At 35.7% G+C, this 15080-nt stretch overlaps 1 protein-coding gene across 31 annotated transcripts in view; it reads left to right on the top strand.

Annotated features, from left to right (window-relative positions):
* Nrxn1 (neurexin 1) overlaps positions 1–15080 on the top strand; it is a 1158653-nt gene that overhangs the window by 981429 nt on the left and 162144 nt on the right. For all 31 annotated transcript variants that reach the window (XM_052186621.1, XM_052186620.1, XM_052186611.1 and 28 more), the window contains one exon: positions 13892–14063. In XM_052186621.1, the coding sequence (XP_052042581.1) occupies positions 13892–14063 (172 nt within the window). The remainder of the gene's footprint in view (positions 1–13891; positions 14064–15080) is intronic.

Raw genomic sequence — 15080 nt, 5'->3', positions numbered from 1 at the left:
TCCTGCCAAGACAAAATTGTGGGAGAACTTTCCATCTTCTGAGATCTTCTTCAATTTCTTTCTTCAGAGACTTGAAGTTCTTGTCATACAGATCATTCACTTGCTTGTTTTGAGTCACACCAAGGTATTTTGTATTATTCGTGAGTATTGTGAAGGGTGTCATTTTCCTAATTTCTTTCTCAGCCTGTTTATAATTTGAATATAGGAAGGCTACTGATTTGTTTGAGTTAATTTTACATCCAGTCACTTTGCTGAAGTTGTTTATCAGGTTTAGAAGTTCTCTGGTGCAATTTTAGGGGTCAACCAAGTATTCTATCATATCATCTGCAAAAAGTGATATTTAGACTCCTTACTTTCCAGTTTGTATCCCTTTGATGTCTTTTTGTGGTCTAATTGCTCTGGCTAGGACTTTGAGTACTATATTGAAGAGGTAGGGAGAGAGTGGGCAGACTTGTCTAGTCACTGATTTTAGTGGGATTGCTTCAAATTTCTCCCATTTAGTTTGATGTTGGCTACTGGTTTGCTGTATATTGCTTTTACCATATTAGGGTATGATCCTTGAATTCCTGATCTTTCCAAGACTTTTACCATGAAGGGGTATTGAATTTTTTCAAATGCTTTCTTAGCATCTAATGAAATCATCATTTTTGAGTTTGTTTATACAGAAGATTATGTTGATGAATTTCTGTGTACTCAAGCATCCCTGAATATGTTGGATGAAGCCTGCTTGATCCTGGTGAATTATTGTTTTGATGTGTTCTTGAATTCAGTTTTTAAGAATTTTATTGAGTATTTCTGCATCAATATTCATTAGCAAGTTTGGTATGAAGTTCTCTTTATTGTTGGGTCTTTGTGTGGTTTACGTATAAGCATAATTGTGTCTTCATAGAATGAATTGGATAAAGTTCCTTCTGTTTCAATTTTGTGGAATAGTTTGAAGGATATTGGTTTTAGGTCTTCGTTGAAGGTCTGCTAGAATTCTGCAATAAACCCATCTAGTCCTGAGCTCTTTTTCATTGGGAGACTTTTAAGGATTGCTTTAGTTTGTGTAGGGGTTATGATATTGTTTAGAGGGTTTATCTGATCCTTATTTAACTTTGGCATCTATCTAGGAAATTGTCCTTTTCATCCAGATTTTCCCATTTTGTTGAGTATAGGCTTTCGTACTAGGATCTGATGATTTTTTAAATATCCTTGGTTTTCATTGTTATGTTTCCCATTTCATTTCTAATTTTATTAATTTGGATAGTGTCTCTATGCCCTCTAGTTAATCAGGATACATATTTATTTACCTTGTTGATTTTCTCAAAGAAGCAGTTCCTGGTTTTGTTGATTCTTTGTATAGTGTCTTTTGTTTCTACTTGGTAGATTTCAGCCCTGAGTTTGATTATTTTCTGCCATCTACTCCTCTTGGGTTTATTTGCTTAGTTTGTTCTAGAGCTTTCAGGTGTGCTGTCAAGCTGCTAATGTATGTTCTCACCACTTTTGTTTTGGAGGCACTTAGAGCTATGAGTTTTCCTCTTAGCATTGCTTTCATTGTGTCCCATAAGTTTTGGTGAATTTTCATTACATTTTCATTAAATTCTAAAAAGGCTTTAATTTCATTCTTTATTTCTTCCTTGACAAAGTTATCATTGAGTAGAACATTGTTCAGCTTCCATGTGTATGTGGGCTTTCTATTGTTTTTGTTGCTATTGACGAACCGTTTTGGTCCATGGTGATCTAATTGGATGCATGGGAATATTTCAATCTTCTTGTATCTGTTGAGGCCTGTTTTGTGACCAATTATATGGGCAGTTTTGGAGACGGTACCATGAAGTGCTGAGAAGAAGGTATATTCTTATTTTTAGGATGAAATGTTCTGTAAGTATCTATTAAATCCATTTGGTTCATTCCTTCTGTAAGTTTCACTATGTCTCTGTTTATTTTCTGTTTCCATGATCTGTACATTGCTTAGAGTGGGGTAGTGAAGTATCCCACTATTATTGTATGAGGTATAATGTAAGCTTTGAACTTTAGTAAAGTTTCTTTTATGAATGTCAGTGCCCTTGCATTTGGAGCATAGATGTTTAGAATTTAGAGTTCATCTTGGTAGATTTTTCTTTTGATAAGTATGAAGTGTTCGTGCTCATCTTTTTTGATAACTTTTGGTTGAAAGTTGTTTTTATTCGATATTAGAATGGCTCCCCCAGCTTGTATCTTGGGACCATTTACTTAGAAAAATTTTTCCAGCCTTTTTTGCTCTTAGAGACAGTGTCTTTCTTTGTCAGTGAGGTGTGTTTCCTATATGCAGCAAAATGCCGGGTCCTGCTTATCTATCCAGTATTTTAGTCTATGTCTTTTTGAGTCCATTGATGTTAAAAAATGTTTTTAAAAAAAAGTGATTGCTGCTTCCTGCTATTTTTGTTGTTAGAGGTAGAATTATGTTTGTGTGGCTAACTTCTTTTTGATTTGTTGAAAGAATATTACTTTCTTGCCTTTGCTAGGGTGTAGTTTCCCTCCTTGTATTCACATTTTCCATCTATTATCCTTTGTAGTGCTGTATTTGTAGAAAGATATTGTATAAATTTTGTTTTTTCATGGACTATCTTGGTTTCTCCATCTATGGTAATTAGTATATAATACTATATACTATTCTGTGTATAGTAGCATTTGTGTTCTCTTAGAGTCTGTATGATATCTGCTCAGGAGCTTCTGGTTTTCATAGTGTCTGGTGAGAAGTCTCGTGTAATTCTGATAGATCCGCCTTTATATGTTACTTGACCTTTTCCCCTTACTGCCTTTAAATTTTTTTTGTTGTGTGCATTTGGTGTTTTGATTATTATATGATAGGAGGAATTATTTTTCTTGTTCAGTTTATTTGAAGTTCTGGAGGCTTCTTATATGTTACTGGGCATCTCTTTCCTTAGGTTAGGGATGTTTTCTATAATTTTGTTGAAGATATTTACTGGCCCTTTAAGTTTGGAATCTATGCTGTCTTGTCTACTTATTTCAGGTTTGATCTTCTCATTGTGTCATGGATTTTCTGGATGTTTTGTGTTAGGAGCTTTTTGCATTTTTCATTTTCTTTGCCTGTTGTGACATTGTTTTCTATGGTATCTTCTGCATCTGAGATTCTCTCTTCTAGCTCTTCTATTCTGTTTGTGATGCTTGCATCTATGACTTCTTATGTCTTTCCTATGTTTTTCATATCAAGCCTTGTCTCTTTTTTGTAATATTTTCATTGTTTCTATTTCCATTTTTATGTCCTGGATGATTTTGTTCAATTCCTTCACCTGTTTGCTTGTGTTTTCCTGTGATTTTTTTATGTGATTTCTCTGTTTCCTTTTTAAGGACTTTTTCATGTTTACCTGCGTTCTATATTTTTTAAAGGAGTGATTTATGTCTGTCATAAAGTTCTCTATCATCATCATGAGATGTAATTTTAAATCTGATTCTTAATTTTCCAGTATGATGGGGTAGTCAGGACTTGCTATTGAGGGAGAATTGGGTTCTGATGCCTAGCAGCCTGAGTTACTATTGCTTTTTTGTTTTGTTTGCCTTCTGCCATCTAGTTATCTTTAGTGTTACCTGCCCTTCCAGTCCCTGAGTGGAGTCTTTCCCTCCTATGATCCTGGTTTTGTCAGAATTCCTCAGAGTCCAGCTGTCTCTGTGATCCTGTGATTCTGGTATCCTATGATCCTGAGATCCTTGGTGTGTCAGAGCTCCTGGGAGTCAAGCTGCCTCTGGGATCCTGAGATCCTGCTGTGACCAAGTTCCTGAGATCCTGTGATCCTAGATTCCTGGGTGTGTTAGATCACCTGGGAGTAGAACTTCTTCTGGGTATTGTGGGATTGGGTGCAGACCTAGTGCCCAAGGTCTGCTCAAGGCACTGACTCAGAGCAGAAGGACTTATGCTACTTACTGGGCATGGTTTCTTTGTTCCTGGATTCCCCTTGACCCAGGTACTCCTGGTGCTGGTGGAGATTTTGTAGCCTCCTCATCCATGATCCTATGATCCTGGGCATGTTAGATTGCCTGGGAGTCGAGCTTCATCTGGGTGTTGTGGGATTGGGTGTAGAGCTAGTGCCCAAGGTCTTCCTAAATCATCCATCTTTATTGGCACTTTTTCAGCCCCCCTTGGTGCCTGTGCACATGCTGTTTCCTCTGCCTGGAAAGACTGTGTATATGCTATTGATCTTTCTCATCTTTAAATGCCTCACAGAAGATAGCTTATTCACTGGATCCTTTCAAAGGCACCATATTTTTTCTCTTGTTGACATTTAGCATGTATTATACGCTAACATAATTCTCATTACATAAAGGAATTCTGTGATAAGTCTATAATGGGAGCAATACCATCTGCTTTATTTGCTACATTTTATCTGGAATTAAAGAATACTAGAGTACATCAACTACTTCATTTGGAATTTTTGAAGAAGTAAACAAACGTTATGTGTTAAATTTCATGGTTTATAGTAGCTATATAATTTTATTTGTTAAAAATATACTCTGTTGTATAGAGAAATGAATGTGTGTCGACTTAGACCACACCATATATTATAAATTAATTTTAGTCACAGAAAGTGGTAGAGTACTTTTCCAAAATATTCTGTAGCTTAAAGATATGTGATTAACTATTTCTTGGTATTATTTTAAGGCAGTATATTATTTTATGAAAATTAAAATAGAGCATGTCTATTTGTGATTTAGCCTTGAAAATTCCCATATTCTCTTCTTAAACTCTGTTGTGCCTGATACTTATAAGTATAGATCTGTTTATGTGATGACTGTGGGAATTATTACTTACAACTCTATGGATAATAGAGCCTTGCTGATTGTGTATGAAGTGCTTTGTGGAGCTGGCATTCCTAGGCCCACACACACTCAGTTTTTGTATGAATACCAAGCAAGTAATCCTGGAGCTGAAGTCAATAAGAAAGGAAAGGAGAAAAGAAAGACAGCCATGTTTGTTGTTGTCTTTTAATATGTTTCATGTTAGGACTCTGTTCTAAGCCGGTGATAACTAAAATAGCATCATAAAGAATTTACCCCATCATATCTGAATAAATACATAACTTGGCTTTTACATCGTACTCATAAGCTGTGATTTACAACAGTGACATTACTTGTAAAGGAGTATATACACTGTAGTTTTGGCCCTACAAAGTAGCTGGGGCTTTAAGAATAATATATTCATCTCTTCATCTGTTTTCATGGGTTTTTTTTTCTCTTAAAAATTTTGGTTTTACCTATAAACTACTCACTAAGATAACATTCTCATTTGTAAAGGATTATATTTACCATCTAAAGATACTTTGTCGATTTGTCTGAGAAACATTATGCTCTGAACTATGGAAATACAGAACACTAGAGTCAGACTGTAATTAGAGTCAGTGCTGCACAAAAATGATAGTCCTGGGAAACAACAAGTAAATGAAATCCACAAATAATCCCAAACCTCTTTTACAGGAAAACCTTTTTACCTAGAAATGCCAACATCTTGCAGAATTAATAGAACAGCCTCTCCCTGTCCAGTTCCTAGTGTAGGTTAATAACAAGCTGTGTAATGGCCCAAAGATACAAAAGCAGAAAAACAAAGGTTAGGGTTTTAATCAACACCTGAAGCACAATGTTTGTTTTATATGGTTCCCTGAATGACCATACAATCTGAACAACACAAAGTTACAACTCAGCTAAAGCTATTTTAAAGTAAGAGCCATTTAAACAAAACAAAACAAAACAAAACAAAACAAAACAAAACAAAACAAAACAAAACAAAACATAGCAAGAACCCTAAACCATCTATACATAATGAGATACTGCTTGGATAACGCTCAAGCTTAGCTCCTGTCTCAATGTCAAGGAAATTGATGTAATAGCCTCAATTTTTACCAATGAGAAATTGAGTATTCTGTGGGGACCAAGCTAAGTTCCACTTCTTTCCTGGTTTCATTTCTGTGATTTTTTGGAGAAGAGAAGCTTACTAACCAAACTAACTATCTGTTTTACAGATAAAGACATTTATAGACTACTTTTCTATTTTGTAGCGGTTAGTGTTTCAGTCGACAGAAGTGGCAACTCTTGATGAGATGACTAGTTTTCAAGAGGGTATCAGTTTTGTTGTCAAACTGTACTGTATCATGCAAAAGTATACTATTCACACCAATGGAAAATACCACGAAATAATCTTGATGCTGAATCCGTAGTGGAAACCTTAAAAACAGTTTAAGAGGCATGAAGCATAATCCAATATTGGCTTCATAAATGATGCTGGGAAGATCCCAAAACACTATTGCCAAAATTATTGATCTATTCAAGGAAACATTAGTGAGGCATTGAGTCATCTGACTCCCAATCTATTATTTTAACTTTGATTTCATTGTATCTATTGGTAAATGATGTACTGAATGAGAAGCACTGAAGGACTGCATCATCATCAGAACTCAGGACCTATTTTTAATCATTTCTCAGTTATGCTACCAAGTCCTACATTTTTGGCAAATTGGGCTGGATTCTTATCTATAAAGACAAGCTCTTTCATTTTCCACTGAGATGTTGAAGGCATCTCAGGCTACTGACATGTCAACCTAATGGAAAATCTTTTTTCTCTAACCAAAGAAGGTCGATATTTAAAGCACAATAATATCCAAGAATCCTTCTGTTTTATAAATTTTGAAAATTTCTAATAGTGATTGATTTTCTAATTAGGTGTTATTGGTGTGTATTTAGAAAATACAACTGAAGAGGAAATACCTATTTTTTAAAATATTTCTTATGTTTTCCTTTGTAATTAAACTTTTCTAGAATCACAGTGGCATTAGATATATAGGAACAAGAAGGCTACACAGTTAAGCATTCCATGCTTCAGTGCAGCTATGGCAGAACAATTCATCACACATGTGCATACAGTAGAATTAGAATATTCTTTCTTGAGCCCAGTGGTAAATACTAGATGTCCCTGTGTCTAATTCCTAGCTTCTATGGTGGTTTGAATGAGAATTTTCCCTAGAGGCTCATATATTTGTGTACTTAGTCATCTTAAGTGGCAATATTTGAGAAGGATTAGGCGTGGTGGCTTGCTAGAAGATTGTCTCACTAGGAGTGGCCCTTGCCTTTTCAAAAACCCATGTCAAACCCCGTTTTCTTCCTCTGTCTATGGATCAGGATGTAGCTATCAGTTACTGCTAGAGCGCCTGCCTGCATACCATCATACTCCTTGCCATGATGTTGGAATAGACTTCTGAATCAGTAAGAAAATCCCCCAATTAAATGCTTTCTTTATAAGAATTGCCTTGGTCATCATGTCTTTTCACAGTACCAGAATTTTAAGTAAGATTGCTTTCTTGTTGGTGTGACAGTTATCTTGTTACATGAGCAATTGTAAAAGCTAAGGAGATGTCCTCTACTCTGAATCCCTCCATCTGCTGACCTGCTCTAAAGATAAACAGCATCTTTCAATAGAATAACAAAAATATTAGTAGTAATGAAAGCCATGAATCTTGAGTGCTGTGCAATAATTAAGTGAGCTAATAATTTTTGTGTATCTTCTCATGAATCAAATATGTGTGATAGAAAGATTGTGGAATCATACAATGGGGATAGAGGAGTGCATCTGCCTTTTAAATAATATCAGAATACTTACTTTATGAGGTTGTTTTACAGTATTTTCTGTGAATTACAACTTAAATATTATATGTAAGTGAATTTGTGAGAAATCAAATATGAAAGGAGTCTGTTATGTGATTTGAAGGGTATAATTACTAAGCTATTGTTTTTACAATCCTAAACTGTATTTAACATTTCAGAAAAAATAAGGAACACAAAAAAATGACACTTGAGAAGGAAAACTGTCAAAGGTATACAAAGTTTGATTAGACACTCTTAAGACAGGGAGACAGGGACATGCCTTTGGGGTGTAAGCATCATTTTCAGGGTCAAGTTGTCATGGCATCAGGAAAGATACAGAATTCTGGATAACAGGGACATAATTGAAAAATATACTACATTCAAGTAAAATATACTTTATTCAATGCAAGTTGAATGGAAAAATAAATGTGCAGTGTTTTAAAATATGTCTCTCTTAGGTGAGACCTTTCTGAGTTGTATCTCCCTGGACCGTTTCTACTTTGAGTGCTGTTTTGTATAGTGCTGGGGAATGCAACTGTTAGCACTTAATAAAAAATTTCCTTGTAATTCAGTTTTTAAGGATACTCTAGTTTCATGTTCTTCCTGGGGCACAGACATGGCTAATGCCATTCTTTTATAGGAAGCTCCACCAACTGGATCAGCTTCTAGTTACCAATCATTATCAGCTATGAAACTTGGGGAAGCTTGTTGGAGCTCTCTAAGATGTAACTTTTAGGTATGCTATGTTATTGAGGTATGTTTAGTAAGATGCTCTGTGAATATATGCAACTCAATGGATAGCCACTAGCAAGCATTCTAAGATACAAGAAGTAGAAAAACACAGTGAACCTATATGTGTAGGTGGGGTTTCTACACTGGCTGTTTTATAGCAATCTCCATATAGACTGTGTCCACCTCCAGAGTGTGAAGCTCCTGAGATTTTTCATACTCACCCCTCTATGTACCTTTTTCTTCACTGGCACTAGTTCTACTCTTTGAAGTGTTTTTAATATTTACATGCATAACTTATCTTTATAAGTTTGGTAAAGACTTCCCTAAACACAAAGCAAAACAAATAAATAAATAAATAAGCCACCATTTCACAGGTCTTTGCTGTCCTTACACATAGAGTGAATTCTAAATATTTGAATTTATGTATTCAAGAAATGCATAAAGAAGGATGCTTCTCAGTTGTGGGAAGGCAGGGCAGTGAGAACTTGTGACATGGGAGTGTCCAGAAAGGTACAAGGGAGTTTGCTGAAATATGAGACTAAAATTACTTATTTACATTATTGATCATCTGTATTAATAAACACAACCATTCACAGCCAGGGTTAAGTCCCTAACTTTGGAATATGTTAGGGCCCAATGAAAATTTTTCAGCTCACTTGTTTTGGGGAGGGAGAACAGGTGTTTCTCTGCTGTTAGTCCCTGCACTATGTATATCAACAACAGTGACCTCAGACCCTACATACCTCATCCTGCCATAGGACATTGGCTCTCTGATGAGAATTAGTCTCTGGAGAAACAGAGCACAGCATGCTGTCTGATTCTGACTCCAGGTAGCTCTGGATCCTGGGAAACATTCTGTGTTCTAAAGTGAGCACTGTCATCTGGTGCACATGAGCATGTAGTCTAGTTCTTCCTCAATTCTGGAACATGGGAGTACACCACAGCACATGTCAGATGCTCACACAACATAAACAGGGCTCTCTGCTAGGCTGCTAGGGCTGCACTCTTTCCTGTTGGTTGCTGCTAACAAAGAGCATGATAAATAAAAATACTGACAAGAGTAATTTTAAAATTTTGTTCTTTCCTTTCTGGGTGTAGATGAAGTAAACACAAAATGAAATAAAGGGGTAAAATTTGTACTTTAGAAGCTCTTGGGGCCCATTTTATGCCATATAATAGAAATTTTAATGTGTCTGTACATTGTATTTTATGTAGTTTGTATGTAGATAGATTAGAATATAACTGAATGAGCAACAAAGTATTCTCAATTGAATATAATTTTATAAGGAACTAGACAGTGTGATCACACTTGTTAGAACTTTCAAGTACATATCTAGTATCATATTTCATGATGTTTCCTTTTAGCATGGCATAATATTATAATCCTTATTCAGAAATGAGCTTTTGTGAAAAAAATCAATAATTACCTTTGTGTCTATTTATTTAATGAATCCACAAAAGACTTCATTAAATTATAAATGCCTCATTACTGATGTTCCTAGAATAGATTTTCAAAATTATGGCATAAGACAGTTATTCATTCCAAGCAAGATACGGTGCAGAGAGATCAGCACATGTCCACAGCAATGACTACTGGTTTTGCTAATGCAATATTCATGAGAAATTACCAAGGCAATCACATTTAATCCCGAAGAGTAAGGATTTGAAATGAATTCTTTTAAATTGTAATTATTCATTGGCAATAAAGTTCAGCGAGTTTTATTTTTCATATAATTGAAATAACTTTCTACCCTAACAATATGAGCTGGGTTTGAAGCATATTTAGAGCTTTTAGGTGGAAGGAAATTTTAGATTTACCAAATATTCTTTATAGTAGTATTTGATATTTTACTATATTAAATGCGTTTTTCTCATGGAGACAGATATTTCTTTGGCTATCAATTATCTTTAAATTGATTTTCCAAGGCCTTGGCATAGAGTAGAATAAAGTAGACAGTGAATTGTAGTAGGAATTATTTTCCTCGACTCTGGTGATCTTCATTACTGCACTAGCTACTTCACAATGTTTGAATCCATTATATATTAAAGCTATTCAGAGTGGAGGCAACATATTGGCAAATCACGGAACAGATGGACACTGTTTAAAAACCAGGACCTCTCTAAGCATCAGTGACCCTTGATATTTCATAATTAATTATTTAATATGGACTATTAATCAAACATTGTAAAAGCTGACCAGTTCTATACCCTAGGAAATAAGCATTTTATGTTTCACATTTGATAAGAGGTTAAGGATAAGTTGAAAGCACTTACTTATCTGTAAAGTGGGGACATTATATTTAAGATTGTTTTTATTACTTGTGTATAAGTATGCCACATGTGTGTGGATAACAAGGCCCCTTGCCCTGGAGCAGAGTTCTAGATACACATAGGTACTAAACCCTGAACATGGACCCTTTTGAAGAGCAGAGTATTTTTGTCCTCAGTGCAGTCTCTCCAGTGAATGAGACATTTTTTATTCTATAGCATGAAGATATGTCTATTCACAAAATTTGGCTGTCCTTAAGAATTGGGAGTTTGATGAGAACAAACTACGGTAGTCATGTTCTTAGAGCAATGTGGAAACTTGAATTGTTTTTGTTTTTGTTTTGCTTTGTTTGATTGTTTCTTTTATCTCTTTGGTTACAAGAAAGATATTAATACCAGAAGAGAATCCCTATGAGTTAACTCTGGATTAACAAGTATAATCATGTACTTATTAGATTGCAAGCTCTGCACCTAAGATAAAAGAACAATTTAAAACTCTTCTGAGAGCTTTTCATCCCAACCTCAGGAAAGTCCTGGGCTTGCATCATAGCATCAGTAATAATGCCAGGCTTTGGTACCCACTCACCCCCATGTCCCATGAGATAGATCCCAAGTTGGGCTGGTCACTGGACTGCCATTCCTTCAGTCTCTTCTCCATTTTTGTTCCTGCAGTTCTTTTAGACAGAAAAAAATCTGGATCAGAAATTTTGACTGTTGGTTAGTAATCTCATTCCTAAACTGAAGGCCCTGTCTATCTATTGGAGGTGGACTCATCTAGTTCCCTTTCTCATTGTTGGGCATTTTGGCTAAGACCAGCCCTATTGAGTCTCTCTCCCCATCTCCCTCCCCCTGAACCTGCATATTTCCATTCATTCTCCTGGCCTTCTAGGATTCTCATCTGTTCTCCACTCCCATACCTAATCCTGTTCCTGTTTTCCCCTCTCCCACCTATGTTTCTAGTCCTTCTGCATTCCATGATTATTTTCTTCCCCCTTCTAAGTAGGATTGAAGTTGTAATTCTTTGTTTATAGTTGAGCATACATGAAATTTACCTCTGTCATGTTATATTGGTATTGTACTTGTTTAGTTCCTGTTCAGGCAGCCATATTGTTTGGCATCATAAATGAAGCTTCCCTATCATTTGTAGGATACACAACCTCAAGCAGATTTCCCAGTCCCATGAACATTTGTTATTTCTTCATTTTAACAAAATAACTAACTGCTTATTTTTAATAAATTAGTGAGATTTTTATGCATACATAATGTATTTAAATAAACACAAAAATATTTGAGTACAAGCTAATGCACCATTTTAACGTATGAGATAAGTCTAGAGTACATTGTAAGAATCTCCTTTTAGTCATATGATGTTATATGTTACTAGTACATGCATGGTCAATATTAACAAGGGAAATGTGCTCGGGCGTGGCCCCAGGTAGCTTTCTTATGCTTCACTGTGCCCACTATGTGTAGATGGTTAGACCCAGTGGGGTTTTATAATATATATATAAATAAGAAGACAAAAATTTGGATTGTAAGAAATTGGGAGGAGGAAAAGTTAAGGGAGGAATAACGGAGTAAGGAAGACTCAACACAATCAAATTTTTTTATTTTAGATTTATTTATTATATTTAAGTATGCTGTAGCTGTCTTTAGACACACCAAAATAGGGTGTCCGATCTTGTTACAGATGGTTGTGAGCCACCATGTGGTTGCTGGATTTGAACTCAGAACCTTCAGAAGAGTAGTCAGTGCTCTTAACCACTGAGCAATCTCTCCAGCCCAACACAATCAAAATTTATTGAATACATTTATAGATTTTTCACAGACTAAATAGCAAATATTTATATTAGGCCATAAGCATTCGTCTAATTAATCAACACATAAATACTCAGAAGAGAAAGAAATGTTACATTTCAAAGTCAAATTGTTTGTTGTTTATCAAACCTAAAATAAATGAAAACAAAAACTTTAAAATTAAATTAAATAATCAGAAATCCTTTATGTGTAATATATACATGGGATACAGAAAACTTTAATGTATTCAGCAGTGTCCAAAACAGCACCTTGGACATTTTTCTTCTAATTTTATTTGAGAGATATTTTTGAATATAAGATTTTCTATTATACACTGATGGCATCATCTTGCCTAGTTTAGTAGGGAGAAGCCTTCCACAGTCTAAATGTATGCGGTCCAAGTATGCACTCCAAACCTTCTGGGTTCTCACTCAAAATCTCTATGTCCTTTAAAACCCTCTTCCCCACTGTTGTTTCTCTCAACAAGGCTTGTTGAAAGGGGAGTCACAGATAAGTCTGACTATAGTCAGATAGTCTGACGCTGACAAAGGCCTGAAATGCCCATATTCTGTGCTACTGATTATGTGAAAATCTCCATGCTTTCAAAAGCAGCTCAGCTCATGGTAGGCTTGACAGCCCTGCTATCAGAGAATGCTTCTCCGAGGTTGAGGACCGAGGTACATGTTTCTCTTGGCACCATAGGTGATGACATTCTGAAGTTAGCAGCCACAACTTTACCCTTAGAATGATTTTTAATATTGCTTTGCATAATTCTTGGAGGGTGTTAATTGTAGATAATTATGCTAACTCTACTTAAGCTAATATGTAACCTAAAAGTTATGGAATCACGCTTTAGTTCCAGAATGTCTTTAGTAAGTTGTGTGTCCTTGAACAAGATACTGCAGCCTTATGATACAGTTTCATCATCTGCAAGGAAAAGGCAATGAGTGTGTCTTAAGTTGCTAATGTTTTGGTGGTTTGAAACTAATGACTAAGAATCATTTTTGTGAATGCCTATTTCTCTGTCCATTCTGTTACAGAGATGGCTTGTATTGTGAACATCTGTCATTTGGCTCTAAACAGACCACATTGCTTTGGTTTCTCTCATTATTAAAAGGGAGGGGTTTAATCCATGTTTTTCTTGTGAAATTGGGAGACTAGATTAAAGGAGAGATATCAGAGGACATGAGGATGTGTGCTCTCAGGCAGGCAGCTGTGCACCTTCTCAGGGACAGCCCCTGGGAAGAAGGCAGTTCAATTTCCTTGCAAGTGTGTCTTCCAAAATATCAATTATCCATGAAAGAGATGTCTCAGAATTACCCAGATGTCAAGATCTTACTTCTATAGCATGCAGTTTTTCAGAAATAGAATCAGAAGAAAGCAGCTGCTGTCCTAAGCATGTTCTTGAACAATGCCTGCTGTGCATTTCTTATCAAATACTGATTTGTTGAATTAATAAGACCATTTCCTCCATCCTTCCTAACAGCACCAAGGAAAAATTGGAGTTAAGTTTAACGTTGGGACAGATGACATCGCCATTGAAGAGTCCAATGCAATCATTAATGATGGGAAATACCATGTAGTACGTTTCACGAGGAGTGGTGGCAATGCCACGTTACAGGTGGACAGCTGGCCAGTCATCGAGCGCTACCCTGCAGGTAAGTGAGGGCTTGTGGACCTGGGAAGTTTTATGAAAAACAACTGGAAAAGCAAAGCAATGTTTGCGTCCGTTTCTTCAAATTGTGTTTTTTTTTTTCCTGAAAAACCATCAAGTGTTTATTAGACTTTAGAGTCATGTCAATGTAATACTGTCCTAAACTGTTCTTGCTACTGTGTACAAATGGCATTTTATAGATGAATTTGAAGCCACACACTGTCTTTTGCAAAATCCAGATCATCAGTGCACCAGAAAAATGCACACATAAAATAGTACAACGTGTCAAAGCTTTTTACTGAATCTTTGCATTTGAACAAAGGAAAGGCTTTGTCAAAAGTAACAGTTAACATTTAAATTCAAGAGAAGGAATATTATAACACTTTCTTTGAGAGCAAATAAAGCTGTTCCTTTGACAGTGGCACACAACAGAGACTTACAAAACAACTGAGCAGAGCAGGGGGCTAGCAGAGATGTAGCCAGGAGTGAGATGAAAAGAAACACTACATCACAGATCTGCAGCTTGGAGTAAAGGGAGTTCATTTCATTTTTGTTTAGCTATAGTGATTAACGAGGACTCTGGGATGACAGTGACACTCAACTGAAGTCTGTAAAATGAGCTCTTTCCCTACAGTACAGTTTATGGCACAGTGTAAATAAAAACATAAAACCAATTTATATTTTACACAATAAAACTGGTAAGAAGAATGAATACAGAAGCAATTCCTTTGTTGTAATTATTTGCTTCTTGGAATAAATAATTTGATTAAATAATTTATCACTTATACACCAGTTTTCTCTGGGAGTAACCCATAGTGAGGAGAGGAAATTTCCTTGACACCGGTCTGAATGTCCTCTGACTTCTATCATTCTCTATTTTCAGTCCTAACATTTTCATTTGGTCTGCAAATATATAATGAATGAAATGTAACATACTTCATTATGATAGCATTTAAAATCAAGAAAATAAAGAGCACTTCTGGGAATTCTTGAGATACTCACATGCAATAAGTGTTTATGA

Source organism: Apodemus sylvaticus, chromosome 6, assembly GCF_947179515.1.
Source record: "Apodemus sylvaticus chromosome 6, mApoSyl1.1, whole genome shotgun sequence".
NCBI lineage: Eukaryota > Metazoa > Chordata > Mammalia > Rodentia > Muridae > Apodemus > Apodemus sylvaticus.
Note: the sequence above shows the minus strand (reverse complement) of the source record. Positions and strands in the feature narration are given on the sequence as shown.